Below are 12,575 nucleotides of genomic sequence, written 5' to 3' on the forward strand. Positions count from 1 at the left end.
GTAAATGATTGAAAGGAGTTGACTTTTTCAATGACACTCCCACTTCTGTGTGCTCCCTTTTTTCTCCATCTATTTTTTCAAAGGAAGCGCTCAAGGTTTGGATGAATTCTTATTACTAGATAATTTCCTTATTTTCTCTTTGTGACCTTCCTCCTGCTTCCTGCTACCAACTCTTCATCACGTCACACAGATGTGTGTCCGTGTGTGTGTGTGTCTGTCACATTCTATCTCATACTCCAATCTTCTATCATAAATGTTCAAACAAACTTACAGAGCAGATTCAAAACTATAACCCAAGTCGGATAATCAAGAATGATTAAATAAAAACAAATCAGTTATTTCCTGAAATGGAAAATAAATACAAAGTGAAATTCTTATACGTTTTGTCATGCTCAGGCTGGTGTGACTGAAGAGACTGGATGATTGGCTGAGGGAAGTCTGGGTTGATGGTCTGAGCTTTGGTGGGTGACACAGAGAAACAGGAAGTGACTTTACAATGGAAAGTGCAGATAAAAAGACAAAATATATATTGTTGGGAGCCTAAAATGCAGCACTGAATGATGAGTTTGGTTTTGCATTATTAGTAGAGAACACAAACTACACAAACATTCACCACAGATGCAAAAAAAACAAGAATGTATTTTGACACTGTTAAGTCAAAGCTCATCAGTTTTCAGAAAGTTAAAAGGGAATTAGCGATTGACAAACTGATCACCACTCTGTTGCTACTGTTTCTCTGTCTGACAGTAGATGGCGCGATAAACTACAACCAACAGGGCAGACACAACCATTAACGTTTGTCCACACAATAATAATATAGACAGAGATGCACACATGGAATCCTTTTTACTTCAGACTGCATGATATACCTGCTGGAAAAGTGACCTCACACAGTATCATCAGTCAGACGTCACCACAGGTTGCAGAGACTCGGGCCGGCGATTCTTCCTCACCTTGCACCTCAAACGTTTCCCTCCTGTTCACTTTTCTTTCTTTGAATGCATCTGATTTAAAAATGTGTCCAGCGGTCCAGACGCGAAGTACAACCATCATCTATTAAATGCTGTGTCTACTTGTTCTCACCTCTGACATCGCAGGACCACCCGAGGGCCGAATATGAGTTCAGGGTAATGCAAAAGTCTCTGCGCAAAGAGCCGAAATCCCAGCACAAGGTAACTCCGCGGTTGGGTTCACACGGTTCTGGCTATGTTTGCGAAGTGGCGGTAAATGCTTCTGCGCATGTGTTGACGACCACAACAGAAGCGTAAAGTGAAAAGTGCGTCTGCTAACTACTAATTTCCTTTCGCGGCTTTGTTTTTCATTTTGCCCTGGTATTTTCAGAGTCCCTGCTTTAGTTTTAATTTTCCTGTATGCACAGATTTCCCCTGTACTAATTTCCACGGTATGCCGTACTGCTCAAAAATCCGGTTTTCCCACACGGAAATACGGGAAAACCGTATTAGTTGACAGGTACGGAATAAGATTCAACACAACTGATGATGTTAGTCCTTTCTCTAGCACGTTAGCATCTAAACAAAAATTTGCATCCCAAAATGCAGCGAATGTGTTTCATTTTCAGATGGAGAAGCTCACATGTCGAGACCGCCTCCCTGCCTACATGACTAATATTGTCATGATGCTATTAATGGTAAGAAGAGCCTGATTTCCACACGCAACACATTACTGCAGACTTTTTTATTCCACTCTCTCTGTGAAACTTCCCATTTTCAGATTGGTGTTACCTTTGCCATCGTGTTTGGTGTGATACTCTACCGTATCTCCACTAAAGCTGCTCTTCACATGAGCTCCAGTCCAATCACGAGGAGCCATGTACAACTGACCGTTAAAACCACTGCAGCCATCATCAACCTCGTGGTCATCCTCATACTGGACGAGGTGTATGGAGCTGTGGCACGCTGGCTCACTGTGCTGGGTAAGTCTGGTCTGGTAAAGTCACGAGACTTCCTGTCAGTGTAACATTCAGGCCTAGCAGAGCGGCTGAGTCATTCATTCATTCATTCATTCATTCATTCATTCGGATTGTTTTGTCTTCAGTCGCTTATCCAAATCCGTGTTGCAGATTTACGCTGACATTGGGTGAGCGGCGAGGTACACCCAGGACAATTCACCAGTTCATCACAGACATGAAAACAAGAAAACACAGCAGGCTCATGTTGAGCATTTATTGTCTCAGCCTGGCTTTAGTAATTGTCATCGTCCAATCAGGAGAGGTTCAGCCTCCATCACACATCATCATCGTCAAATTTTAGAACCCATTGTGGCCCGTGAGTCAAATAGTTTGCCCGCCCCTGATCTATAGTTTCACACCTCCCAGGTGCTGTTTGTTTAGTGTGTTCAAATGCTGACACGTTCTGGAATACAAGGCCGTTTTGTATCAATGTTGTCACCATCTTGAAATGTACAGATGCGGAAGCACTTCTTTGAGCAACAGACCCGGCTGATAACCAGCTTTGAGAGACGTCTCGTTCATACCGCCAGTGCCTGACATATCAATAACTCACATACTGAAATCAATGTGTTGCATTAATGCTCAGTTGTTCATTCAGAGGTTCCTAAAACAGACAAGAGTTTTGAGGAACGTCTCATCTTCAAGACCTTCATTCTAAAGTTCGTCAATGCGTTCAGCCCCATCATCTACATCGCCTTCTTCAGGGGAAGGTTTGTAGCCCCATAATATCTGTTCTTTTTGAGGCTTTCATTTATAAGGATGTTCAGGTACATTTTTTTAAATCATACTGTATTTATCCAGTCCTCTAAATTATTAAAACCTATGAATGATGAATAATTTAAGCTGCCGTTTTTCCTCTAGACTGGTGGGAAGGCCAGGCAGCTACCTGTATGTGTTTGAATCCTACAGAATGGAAGAGGTGAGCTTTACATCGTTTACCGACAAGAGAAACCTTTTGTCTGACCATATCATAATTGTATGCATATTTCCAGCTCTAAGCTGTATAAACCTGAGTGCTTAGTTGATTTAAGCATATCAGTTGATGTGTATCTGTGTAACGATGGAGGGTTTGGCTTAAGGAGATTGTCGCCCTATATCAAGTTGACTCTGAAAAGACAAACATTGTAAAAGGTATTTCAGAGGGATACCTTTTACCTTCAAGACTGAAGAAGCCTCGGATGAGATGTGAGGAGATCCAACCTTAAGCAAGTCCAACTAGCACCTAGATCCGCTTCGACTCAGACGCCAGCAAGGTGGATTTCTGATATGGGCTGGTGTTATTAAAGATGTCCTAGTTGGACCGTTTTGGGTGGAAGATGGACTGAAGCAGTGGTATAGGAAAAAGTATTTCAAGAAGACCATGATTTTTATGCAGGACAATGTTCCATCACATGCATCGAAATACTTCTGTTAGGTTCCACGAAGGAACTAAGGAAAGAGGACCCCAAAATCCAGAGTTTTTCATAATATGGGACCTTTAATGAAAATACTGAAATGTTATATGGAAGTTACTGAAAGAAAATGCTTTTGTGTGATTGATTAAGTTGATGTTTATGTAATAAAATGTATCTTGTCTCTGGTTGCTGGAGTTGGTCCTTCCGTCCTGACAGTTTGCCGACTGTTGCTGTGGATTGTTTTACAGTGTGTTGCTGTGGATTGTTTTACAGTGCACTCATGGAGGCTGTCTGATGGAACTGTGTATCCAGCTGAGCATCACCATGTTGGGAAAGCAGCTGATCCAGAACAACCTTTTTGAGATTGGGATTCCGTAAGTATGCACCACTTTCAATGTAGTATTACACATCGTCAGTGTTTAGTGATCAACAAGTAAACAGATGTGTTCTACCCACTGCCATATATTATTATTATTATTATTATTATCCATCTATTTTCTTGTAGCTGAGACGACCTCGATCGTTTCATCGACAGCCGCTTTACCTACTTTATGGGTGACGGGTGTTGCTAGTCTGTCCCAGCTGACTACGGGCTAAAGGCGGGGTACACCCAGGACATGTCACCAGGACATGTCACCAGCACATCGTGGCGATTATTGTTACTATTATTATCATCATCCTTATTATTATGAAAGCTAAAAGATGGCTCCATATGATGAGTTTGTGGCTCCCGTTCATATGTGTGTGTGTGTGTGTGTGTTCCTCAGCAAGCTGAAGAAGCTGATTCGATATATTCAGTCAGCGCACGGGACATTTCAAGAGGAAGAGAGACAGAAGAAGCTGCGGAGATATGAAACCGACCACTTCCTGGAGCCATTTGCCGGGTTAACTCCTGAATATATGGAAATGAGTCAGTGCCATCCACAACATCTCAACATGCACGTGTTCACTGTGTCTCTAGCAAAGCCAAGCCATCATTAATCCGATCAGGAATTACAGTGTATTTACTGACATAAATAAAGAAGACAGTGCTCTTATGTCACATCATTAAAATACAACCGTTAATGGGGGGGAAAGCCACGGCAGCAAGGACAGAAAGTAAAATCTGGGTCAACTAAAAATCCAATATAAAGCGTTCGTCAACATGCACTTCTTCTGTTGTTGTTGTTGTTTCTGTGCTCTCTTGCCATTATGTCTTAATTAACCAGTAAACAGGCGAGTTGTAAAAGAAAAGATTCAAATGTGTCGCGATGTTGTGCAATTTGTGTAAAAATAATAATAGGAAAAAATTGTCAAAAAGCCATATTTTGATAAATTACTGAAATAAATATATATATATATATATATATATAAATTCAACTAAATCTAATTTTGTCACATCAATAAATACCAGTGTTCCCAGAACCACTGGAAACTGACCCAGCGGCTCCACCACATTCTAAAGATCATAAATTTCTCTCAGGATCAATAAGAATACTTTTCTCTCTATACGTGTCAAGGTTTGATCATAAGTCTTTTCATAAGACGCCTCATTAATAAATGACATGCAGTAATTCACTGACAGCAGAAATACTGCATGCTCATGCCTAGTCAAAATCTGATATAATATTATTTGTCCTACAAGGCCTGTAGCACCGCATTATGTGAAAATGTATTAAATTTTCACATCATTATGTAATAACGTGCCGCATTTTGTAATAACTTCCCACAATTTGTTACAAAATGTTTTAATGCAATATGTAATAAAGTTTGCTGCATTTTGTAATGCGTTGTTACGTATTGCACAGGTTATTACAAAATGCAGATGATGCATTATGTACCAAAATGACATATCTGCTGCATTAACACATTTATTTATTTATTTTTGTCTTTTCTCTGCTTTTTAATCACATAATATTTCTTTAACATATTCCAGATGTGTGCATGTCTCCTGACATTACAGTGCACTGATGTTTGTGTCCGTAATGTGCATTTTGTGCACTTTTTGTCTTAACTTTCAAACACACTGTATTATTATAATAAACAGTTACATTTGAATACGTTTAGACTAATGAAACATCTCACTAGTTATTAAAACAAACTCTCAGTGATGAGTCATGATAGAATGCTTAAAATCAATGTTCTAACATTATTGTGTTTTTCTCAAATTAAGACATCAATTTTGGTGGTTATTACATAATGCACCAAATTATTACATTTTCTTCATAATATTTTTTAACATCTGCCTTTTGTAATAACCGGTGCAATATGTAACAACGTATTACATAATGATGTGATAATTAATTATATTTTCACATAATGCAGCATTATTACATTATGTGGCGTTATTACATAATGCAGAATTATTACATTATGCGGCGTTATTACATAATGCAGCATTATTACATTATGCGGCGTTATTACATAATGCAGCGTTATTACATAATGCAGCGTTATTACATAATGCGATGCTACAAGGTCCCACACATTGTTGTTTCACACATTGAAAACAGACTGTGTGGTGAGTAAACCAGCAATCCTCCTGATAAATCCTGAGCAACCAGTAGATGTAACATCTAAGCCAGATCAATAGTGTGCAACATAGTAACATATACAAGAGTTTGTGTGTGGTGTGAAGTCACAGACGCACATTCCTCTGCAGAGCTGCTGCTGAGTGTAGCTCAGGAACACCGACATGAACACACAGAGCTCCAACCTCATCCCCACGGAAAACGACTCCTGCTTTGGTGGAACATAGCAACAAGGCTTGAATTGCACTTCCCCCGGGTTTAGCATAGAGGCCATTTAACATTACAGTATTCCATTTTTAAGCATGTGGAACGACTTCTAGTTAATGTGTTGGAAAATACCTTTTCACTTTTTCTTGAAGGACTGCACAGGACTTCAGTATGGACAGTATGCCGCTATTTACATCAGTGTCGACTGAATGTCTCCCTTCTGCTTTCAGTCATCCAGTTTGGTTTCGTGACTCTGTTCGTGGCATCCTTCCCTCTTGCTCCTCTCTTCGCTCTGCTCAACAACATCATTGAAATCCGACTAGATGCCAAAAAATTTGTCGCTGAGTTGAGAAGACCAGTGGCAGCAAGAGCCAAAGACATTGGTGGGTGATATTCAACATGCAACAGAAAAAAGTCATACTTGGTTATTTCACATTGATGATGGTCATGATTCATGAAAACATATTCCTTAAATGCAGATGAAAGAAAATGTATAGTATCTGTTCTTTATGTACAGGTATATGGTACAACATACTGAGAGGGGTGGCTAAAGTAGCCGTCATCATTAATGTAAGTAAAAAAAAAAGAATAATCTCTAATGTACTACGTCACATCACATTGTCCCCCTTCCAGTGGCTTTATATCGCTAGTTCTCGTGAATAAACCTGAAGGACATCCAGGGTTTGGATCCTGGTACTTGTTCAGTGTGTCAAAGACATACACTTGGTGTAAGTTACATCGGGCACATGTTGCCTGTGTGGACAAGACAACAGGAATCCAGGAAACATATTGTTGTGTTTTGATTCATTTATACTCGAATGTGGGTAGCAGATCAAAGTCTATGCTGTACCTCAAGAGATCTACTACTGTCCTTTCTTCTTGTCCCCTGAGGGGTCGCCTCAGCAAATCAACCTTCTCCACTTCACCATGTCCTTTGCATTGTCCTCCCCAACACCAGCCACTCTCATGTCCTCCCTCACTGCGTCCATGTATCTTCTCCTGGGTCGACCTCTAGTCCTGTTCCCTGGCAGTTCCATCCTCAGCATCCTTCTACCGATAGAGTCCCTGTCTCTCCTCTGGACATGTCCAAACCATCACCTCCTTCACCTCCTTTCCACATTCTCTCCATCACTCTGGGTACTAGCACACTTCTCCTCCATTCCTCTGGCATCTTCTTCCCCTCTAGGATCATATTGAACAACCCCATTAAAAACTCTACAGCTACCTCTCCTAGACTTCCATACCTCCACAGGTATGTCGTCCGGTTGAACTGCCTTCCCATTCTTCATCCTCTTCATCGCCTTTCTAACTTCACTCATGCTAATCTTTGTCACTTCCTGCTCCACAAGAGGTTCCTCTACTCCCCTTTGTTCTCTCTCATTTTCCTCATTTTTCAAAATAATTCTTCCATATTTCTAGCATCTTCCTCCTCTTCTTCATCTCTGTCTTTGACCCACAGTCATTTCCAGCAGTGTTTCGTGGGTTAACAACGCTGCTGCCAGTCTTTAACCCCGGCCTCGACCGATCCAGTATTTCTTTCTTATTTACGGTGATTTGCATTTTGTATATTGGCAGATTTTTATGCCGGATGCCATTCCTGACTCAACCCTCTCTATTTATAGTGCTATGTTAGCTCCTGCTAACCGCACTACCCGTACAACCCATGAGGCTGCATTAGTCCCTCTAGTCTAGATCATATGTGTCAAACTCAAGGCCCGGGGGCCAATGTGGCCCGCCACGTCATTTTTTGTGGCCCGCAAAAGCTTTGTGCAGACATTTGTTCTTGTAAAATGCTGAAGAACAAAAGTGAATCAGAGTTGATGTGTATTTGTAACTGATTTTTAATCTGTAAATGGGGTTTTAATGTTAAAATTAAATATTTGTTGCTGACTCCATTCTGGATCCAACCCAGATGATATTCAGTGGTGAGATAGAGGCCCCCACCCTACATGACTATGTTAAATTCCCTAATTATCGGTCAATAATCAATGGAGATATTGAAGAACAAATTACAGACAGACACCGGCGATTACATAACCTCGGCGGATATTTTTACAGCAGTAAGGTATTGATATATTTTTATAATTTAATTAAGTATGTAGTAGTAAATACAGTTATTTAGCAGCATGTTAAGGAGTAGTTACATTTTATTTACATTACATTACATTTAGTTACATTTACACGATGCTACATTTACAACTGGCCCTTTGAGGGCAACCATAATGCTGATGTGGCCCTCAGAGAAAATCAGTTTAACACCCCTGCTCTAGATCTTGATCATCTAACGAATCTTCCTCAAAAAATAGTAAACAGAGAGGCATCCCTATATTATTTGGTCATTAGGAGCTGTTGTTGTAATCATAAAGTCCTCAAGGGTTCAACGAAAGAAGCTAAACAGTCTTGAAATTAAAATGTGCACAACTTACAGATCATCATCATCTTCATCACAGTGATCATCAACTTGTGACATAAGTATTTCATTACTCGTAGCTGACAAACTGACTGACTGATTGATTGAAAGTTAAGGAGGGAAGAGCAGAAATCATGGTAGATCTTGAGTTAGGCTGTAGCATCTAATGGCATGTGTCCCTGGGTGGTGTTGGTGGCTGGATGTAAAATGAGTCAGTGCTTTTGATCCAGGCGCTTACGTAAGCGGATTCTGGCAGAGGATGACATTTCCTGTACTGCTCTCTAGGTTTCATGACTGTAGAGTCAGTTGCATTGCATGAGAGCAATTTGTTCATTCGAATTGTGGCTTTTTCTGATTTCCCTACGGGCAAAATTAAAGCTCTCTCTCAACTCAAAGAAAGCTATCTTAGCTTTCTTTGTGATGTTTAGGATTGTGGGTTGTGGGGAAAACAGAATCATACAAAATTAGATCTAGGTCAAAGACTGTGTAGAAAGTTGAATGACATAGCAGAAAGAATGAGGGAGTGTTGAATCTGTGAAAATACACGAGTTCTAACCTGCATAAGAAATGAATGATAAAAAAAGACAAAAAAATACAATGGAAAATAAGCAGTATTTAAAAAAATACTACAAACATTCTGGCATCCATTGTGAATAGATGCCAGAATGTCCTGAAGTTTCTGCACAATCTGAACTTGTAGGAACATTTCTATAATGAAGTGGGAATATCCATCCGATTGCAATCATCTACAGCCGCTTATCCGCCTTGCAGGTCAGGAATCAGCCAGAGCCTATCCCAGTTGGCTATTGGCAATAGGCGTTATACTCATACATACAGCTCATACTTACACCTACGGACAATATGAAGTGAACAGGAAACCCGAGAACCCATGCCGACATTAGAGAATATATAAACTCCACACAGGAAGGAATCAAACCCAGAACCTGCTTGGTTTGAGGCAACAGCGCTGCCTGCTGCACCACTTTGCCACATGTATATGGGACGTGTTCATGGTAACAAAAGGTCAACGGAATAATAGAAATAAATGAATAAAGACCTTCAAGAAGAACTTCGGGTTGTTTGTCTTGTGTCCTCACCTGCTGCAGTTCAGAGATTTGTTTCACTCCACCTACACATTGTACGTTTTATCATTCCACACCATCTTGTTTACATTATATAAGATATTGATTCCCACCAGCCTTACTCCCATTTCTGTCTCTAATCTCTCACCCTCTCACCACACTTTGTAGGCATTTGTCATCTCCTTCACCTCAGACTTCATCCCTCGCATGGTGTACCAGTACATGTACAGCCCTGATGGCTCCATGCATGGATTTGTCAACCACACGCTGTCTTATTTTAATGTCAGCCACTTCCAGGAAGGCAAAGAACCCATGGATCCTCTGCACCTCGGCTACCACGTTGAGACCTGCAGGTGTGCCATCAGAGTAACTCTTTATTCTAACTTAGAGCTATCCTAAAGCCACTCTATGAAATGTATCCTGCATGAAATTTGGCAGTTTTGCTTTTGGCAGTATGTGAATAGCCTTGAACATTAACATCACCTCCCAATCATCAATTTGGTCCCACTAGACGTGAATATTATTAGTTTAATAAATGTGTTTAAATGATCTACATTATTAAACGAATATGTTCGTAATGTTTTGAGATAGCATTTACACCAACAGACACAACAACAGGTGGGTGAACACATGAATCCACCTTAACTGCCCTCCACTTTATATCAAAAGTGAGACGTAAAGTGTGTCTGCCCTGTGGCTTGAATCAGCTCATGGCTTGTCGGCCTTTAACAAAACCGTCCATCAGGTTTCCGTGTAATACGTTTTCACATCATTCTGCTGACAAACAGAAAAAACAGTGGTTGTGATCTTCAGATGCGGCTCAGACAGTTGGTGCATCAGAAAGTTAGTGGCACCTTAATTAAAAACCTCCCATTGGTTGTGTGACGTACCCTGCATGTTCGTCTCTGCCACTAATGTGTGAAAGACTAAAGACAGTAGAGTCGACTGTTGACTCAATAGTCCATTTATCATTGACATTTCCAAGTAATGCTTTTATACTTTTTGATGTATTTTATAAAAACACATCCTGCTCTGGTGCACAGTACATAAAAAAAACATAAAACACAATCAGACACTGTAACCATTGGGATTATGAATGCATGTGCAACCTTGATGCTCCATTATCTTTCATGTTACATACGTTTTGTATTTTCTTGACTTGTATTACTAAGCAAGAAGACAATCAATACGAGTTCCTGATAAGCTTAACTCAAGCAAACATACATTTTCATTTCTTAATTACAAAGATTGAACAAAATAAATCACAACGAGCAAGACGGAAAAAGAGACAACATTAAAAGTTTCAAAATGAAGCACTTTCTGCAAACTGATCATAATACGACATAAAAACATGAAACTTAGAGACTCAAGTTACATTCAAAAAAGTTTTTTTTTTAAGTTTCCAAATCTCCAACATCACCTCAACAGAATCAGTTTGCGCTTCTATAGAAGGATGCAAAGCTACGTGGCGGACGGAACCTAACCGAGCTTCTTACAGAAGTGATTCAGCTTCAAATTTGTTTGGCATCTGCAGCAGAAAGGATGAGATTATGAAAGCATGACATAAATGAATACCACACAATAAACAGGTGTTTGTGTTTCTGAAGGTATAAGGACTACAGGGACCCTCCTTCATCAGCCGCTCCATACGAGATCTCCAAGGAGTTCTGGACAGTGCTGGCAGTCCGACTGGCCTTCGTCATCGTCTTCCAGGTATGTGTTCATACATGCAGAAAGTAGATGCTGCTGTTTCTCTAATCAAATGCTCCTGAATTATTTGAAGCATTTAATTTTGCACTCATGTTGGATTTCACAGTTAATGCAACTTCATGGGTGGCACGGGTAGTGCAGTTAGCAGGAGCTAATGTAGCATTGGCAGTTTCTCCCGTGTGCCGGTCTCAAACCTGGATAAATGCAGAGAGTTGCGTCAGGAATGGCATCTGGCATAAAAATCTGCCAAATTTAACATGCAGATCAATGTAAATAAATTCATACCGGATCGGTCGAGGTCCGGATTAACAACGACCGCCAGCAGCGTTGTTAACCCACAGGATGCTGCTGGACATTGGATTACTGTGGGTTGAAGACAGAGACAAAAAAGAGGTTGAAGACTGGTGCATCAGCAGTGAGAGAAGAGGGAATGGAAGAGTTTAGGAGTGACTGTAGGGACTTTGAATGTCGGGACGATGACTGGAAAAGCTAGAGAGCTGGTGGACATGATGATGAGGAGAAAAGGTTGATGGGTTGTGTGTCCAGGAGACCAGGCTAGCAAGGCTAGAAGCTTAGAAGCAGGATTAAAGTTGTTTTATAACGGAGGAGATGGAAAAGGGAATGGAGTAGGGGAAGAGGACAAAGTGGTGGAGGCTAAAGAACAAAGACTGTTGTGTGGCTTTCAGGGAGGAACAGAGGTTAGCTAAGAAGAAGTGGGACATTGAGAGGACAGAATAGAGTAAACAGGAGTACAGGGAGATGAGACGCAAGGCAAAGGTAGAGGTGGTAAAGGTCAAACAGAGGTCGAATGATGACCTGTATGCCAGGTTAGATAGTAAAGAGGGAGAGAAGGATCTTTACTGGCTGGCCAGACAGAGACAGAGATGGGAAGGATGTTCAGCATGTTAGAGTGATGAAGGGTAGAGATGGGAAGGTGTTGACAGAGAGCAGGAGTGTGTAGGAAGATGGAAGAAGTATTTAGAGGAATTAATGATTGAGGAAAATGAGAGAAAACAAAGTGGAGTAGAGGAACCTGTTGTGGAGCAGGAAGTGACAAAGATTAGCATGAGGGAAGTTAGAAAGGCGATAAAGAGCATGAAGAATGGGAAGGCAGTTGGACCGGATTACATACCTGTGGAGGTGTGGAAGTGTCTAGGAGAGGTGGCTGTAGAGTGTTTAACGGGGTTGTTTAATACAATCGCAGAGGGGAGGAAGATGCCAGAGGAATGGAGGAGAAGGGTGCTGGTGCCCATTTTCAAGATGAAGGGAGACATACAGAGTTGTGGAAGCTAT

At 40.8% G+C, this 12,575-nt stretch overlaps 1 protein-coding gene across 1 annotated transcript in view; it reads left to right on the forward strand.

Annotated features, from left to right (window-relative positions):
- The window catches only part of LOC137893626 (anoctamin-1-like), a 39,944-nt gene that overhangs the window by 25,178 nt on the left and 2,191 nt on the right, over positions 1 to 12,575 (forward strand). Inside the window, exons 13-24 of the mRNA XM_068739041.1 lie at positions 84 to 95; positions 1,098 to 1,172; positions 1,580 to 1,648; positions 1,732 to 1,933; positions 2,568 to 2,679; positions 2,831 to 2,888; positions 3,637 to 3,737; positions 4,131 to 4,273; positions 6,311 to 6,463; positions 6,598 to 6,650; positions 9,741 to 9,925; positions 11,180 to 11,285. Of these exons, the coding sequence (XP_068595142.1) occupies positions 84 to 95; positions 1,098 to 1,172; positions 1,580 to 1,648; positions 1,732 to 1,933; positions 2,568 to 2,679; positions 2,831 to 2,888; positions 3,637 to 3,737; positions 4,131 to 4,273; positions 6,311 to 6,463; positions 6,598 to 6,650; positions 9,741 to 9,925; positions 11,180 to 11,285 (1,269 nt within the window). The remainder of the gene's footprint in view (positions 1 to 83; positions 96 to 1,097; positions 1,173 to 1,579; positions 1,649 to 1,731; positions 1,934 to 2,567; positions 2,680 to 2,830; positions 2,889 to 3,636; positions 3,738 to 4,130; positions 4,274 to 6,310; positions 6,464 to 6,597; positions 6,651 to 9,740; positions 9,926 to 11,179; positions 11,286 to 12,575) is intronic.

The sequence above is a fragment of the Brachionichthys hirsutus genome, chromosome 5 (genome assembly GCF_040956055.1).
Source record: "Brachionichthys hirsutus isolate HB-005 chromosome 5, CSIRO-AGI_Bhir_v1, whole genome shotgun sequence".
Lineage (NCBI taxonomy): Eukaryota > Metazoa > Chordata > Actinopteri > Lophiiformes > Brachionichthyidae > Brachionichthys > Brachionichthys hirsutus.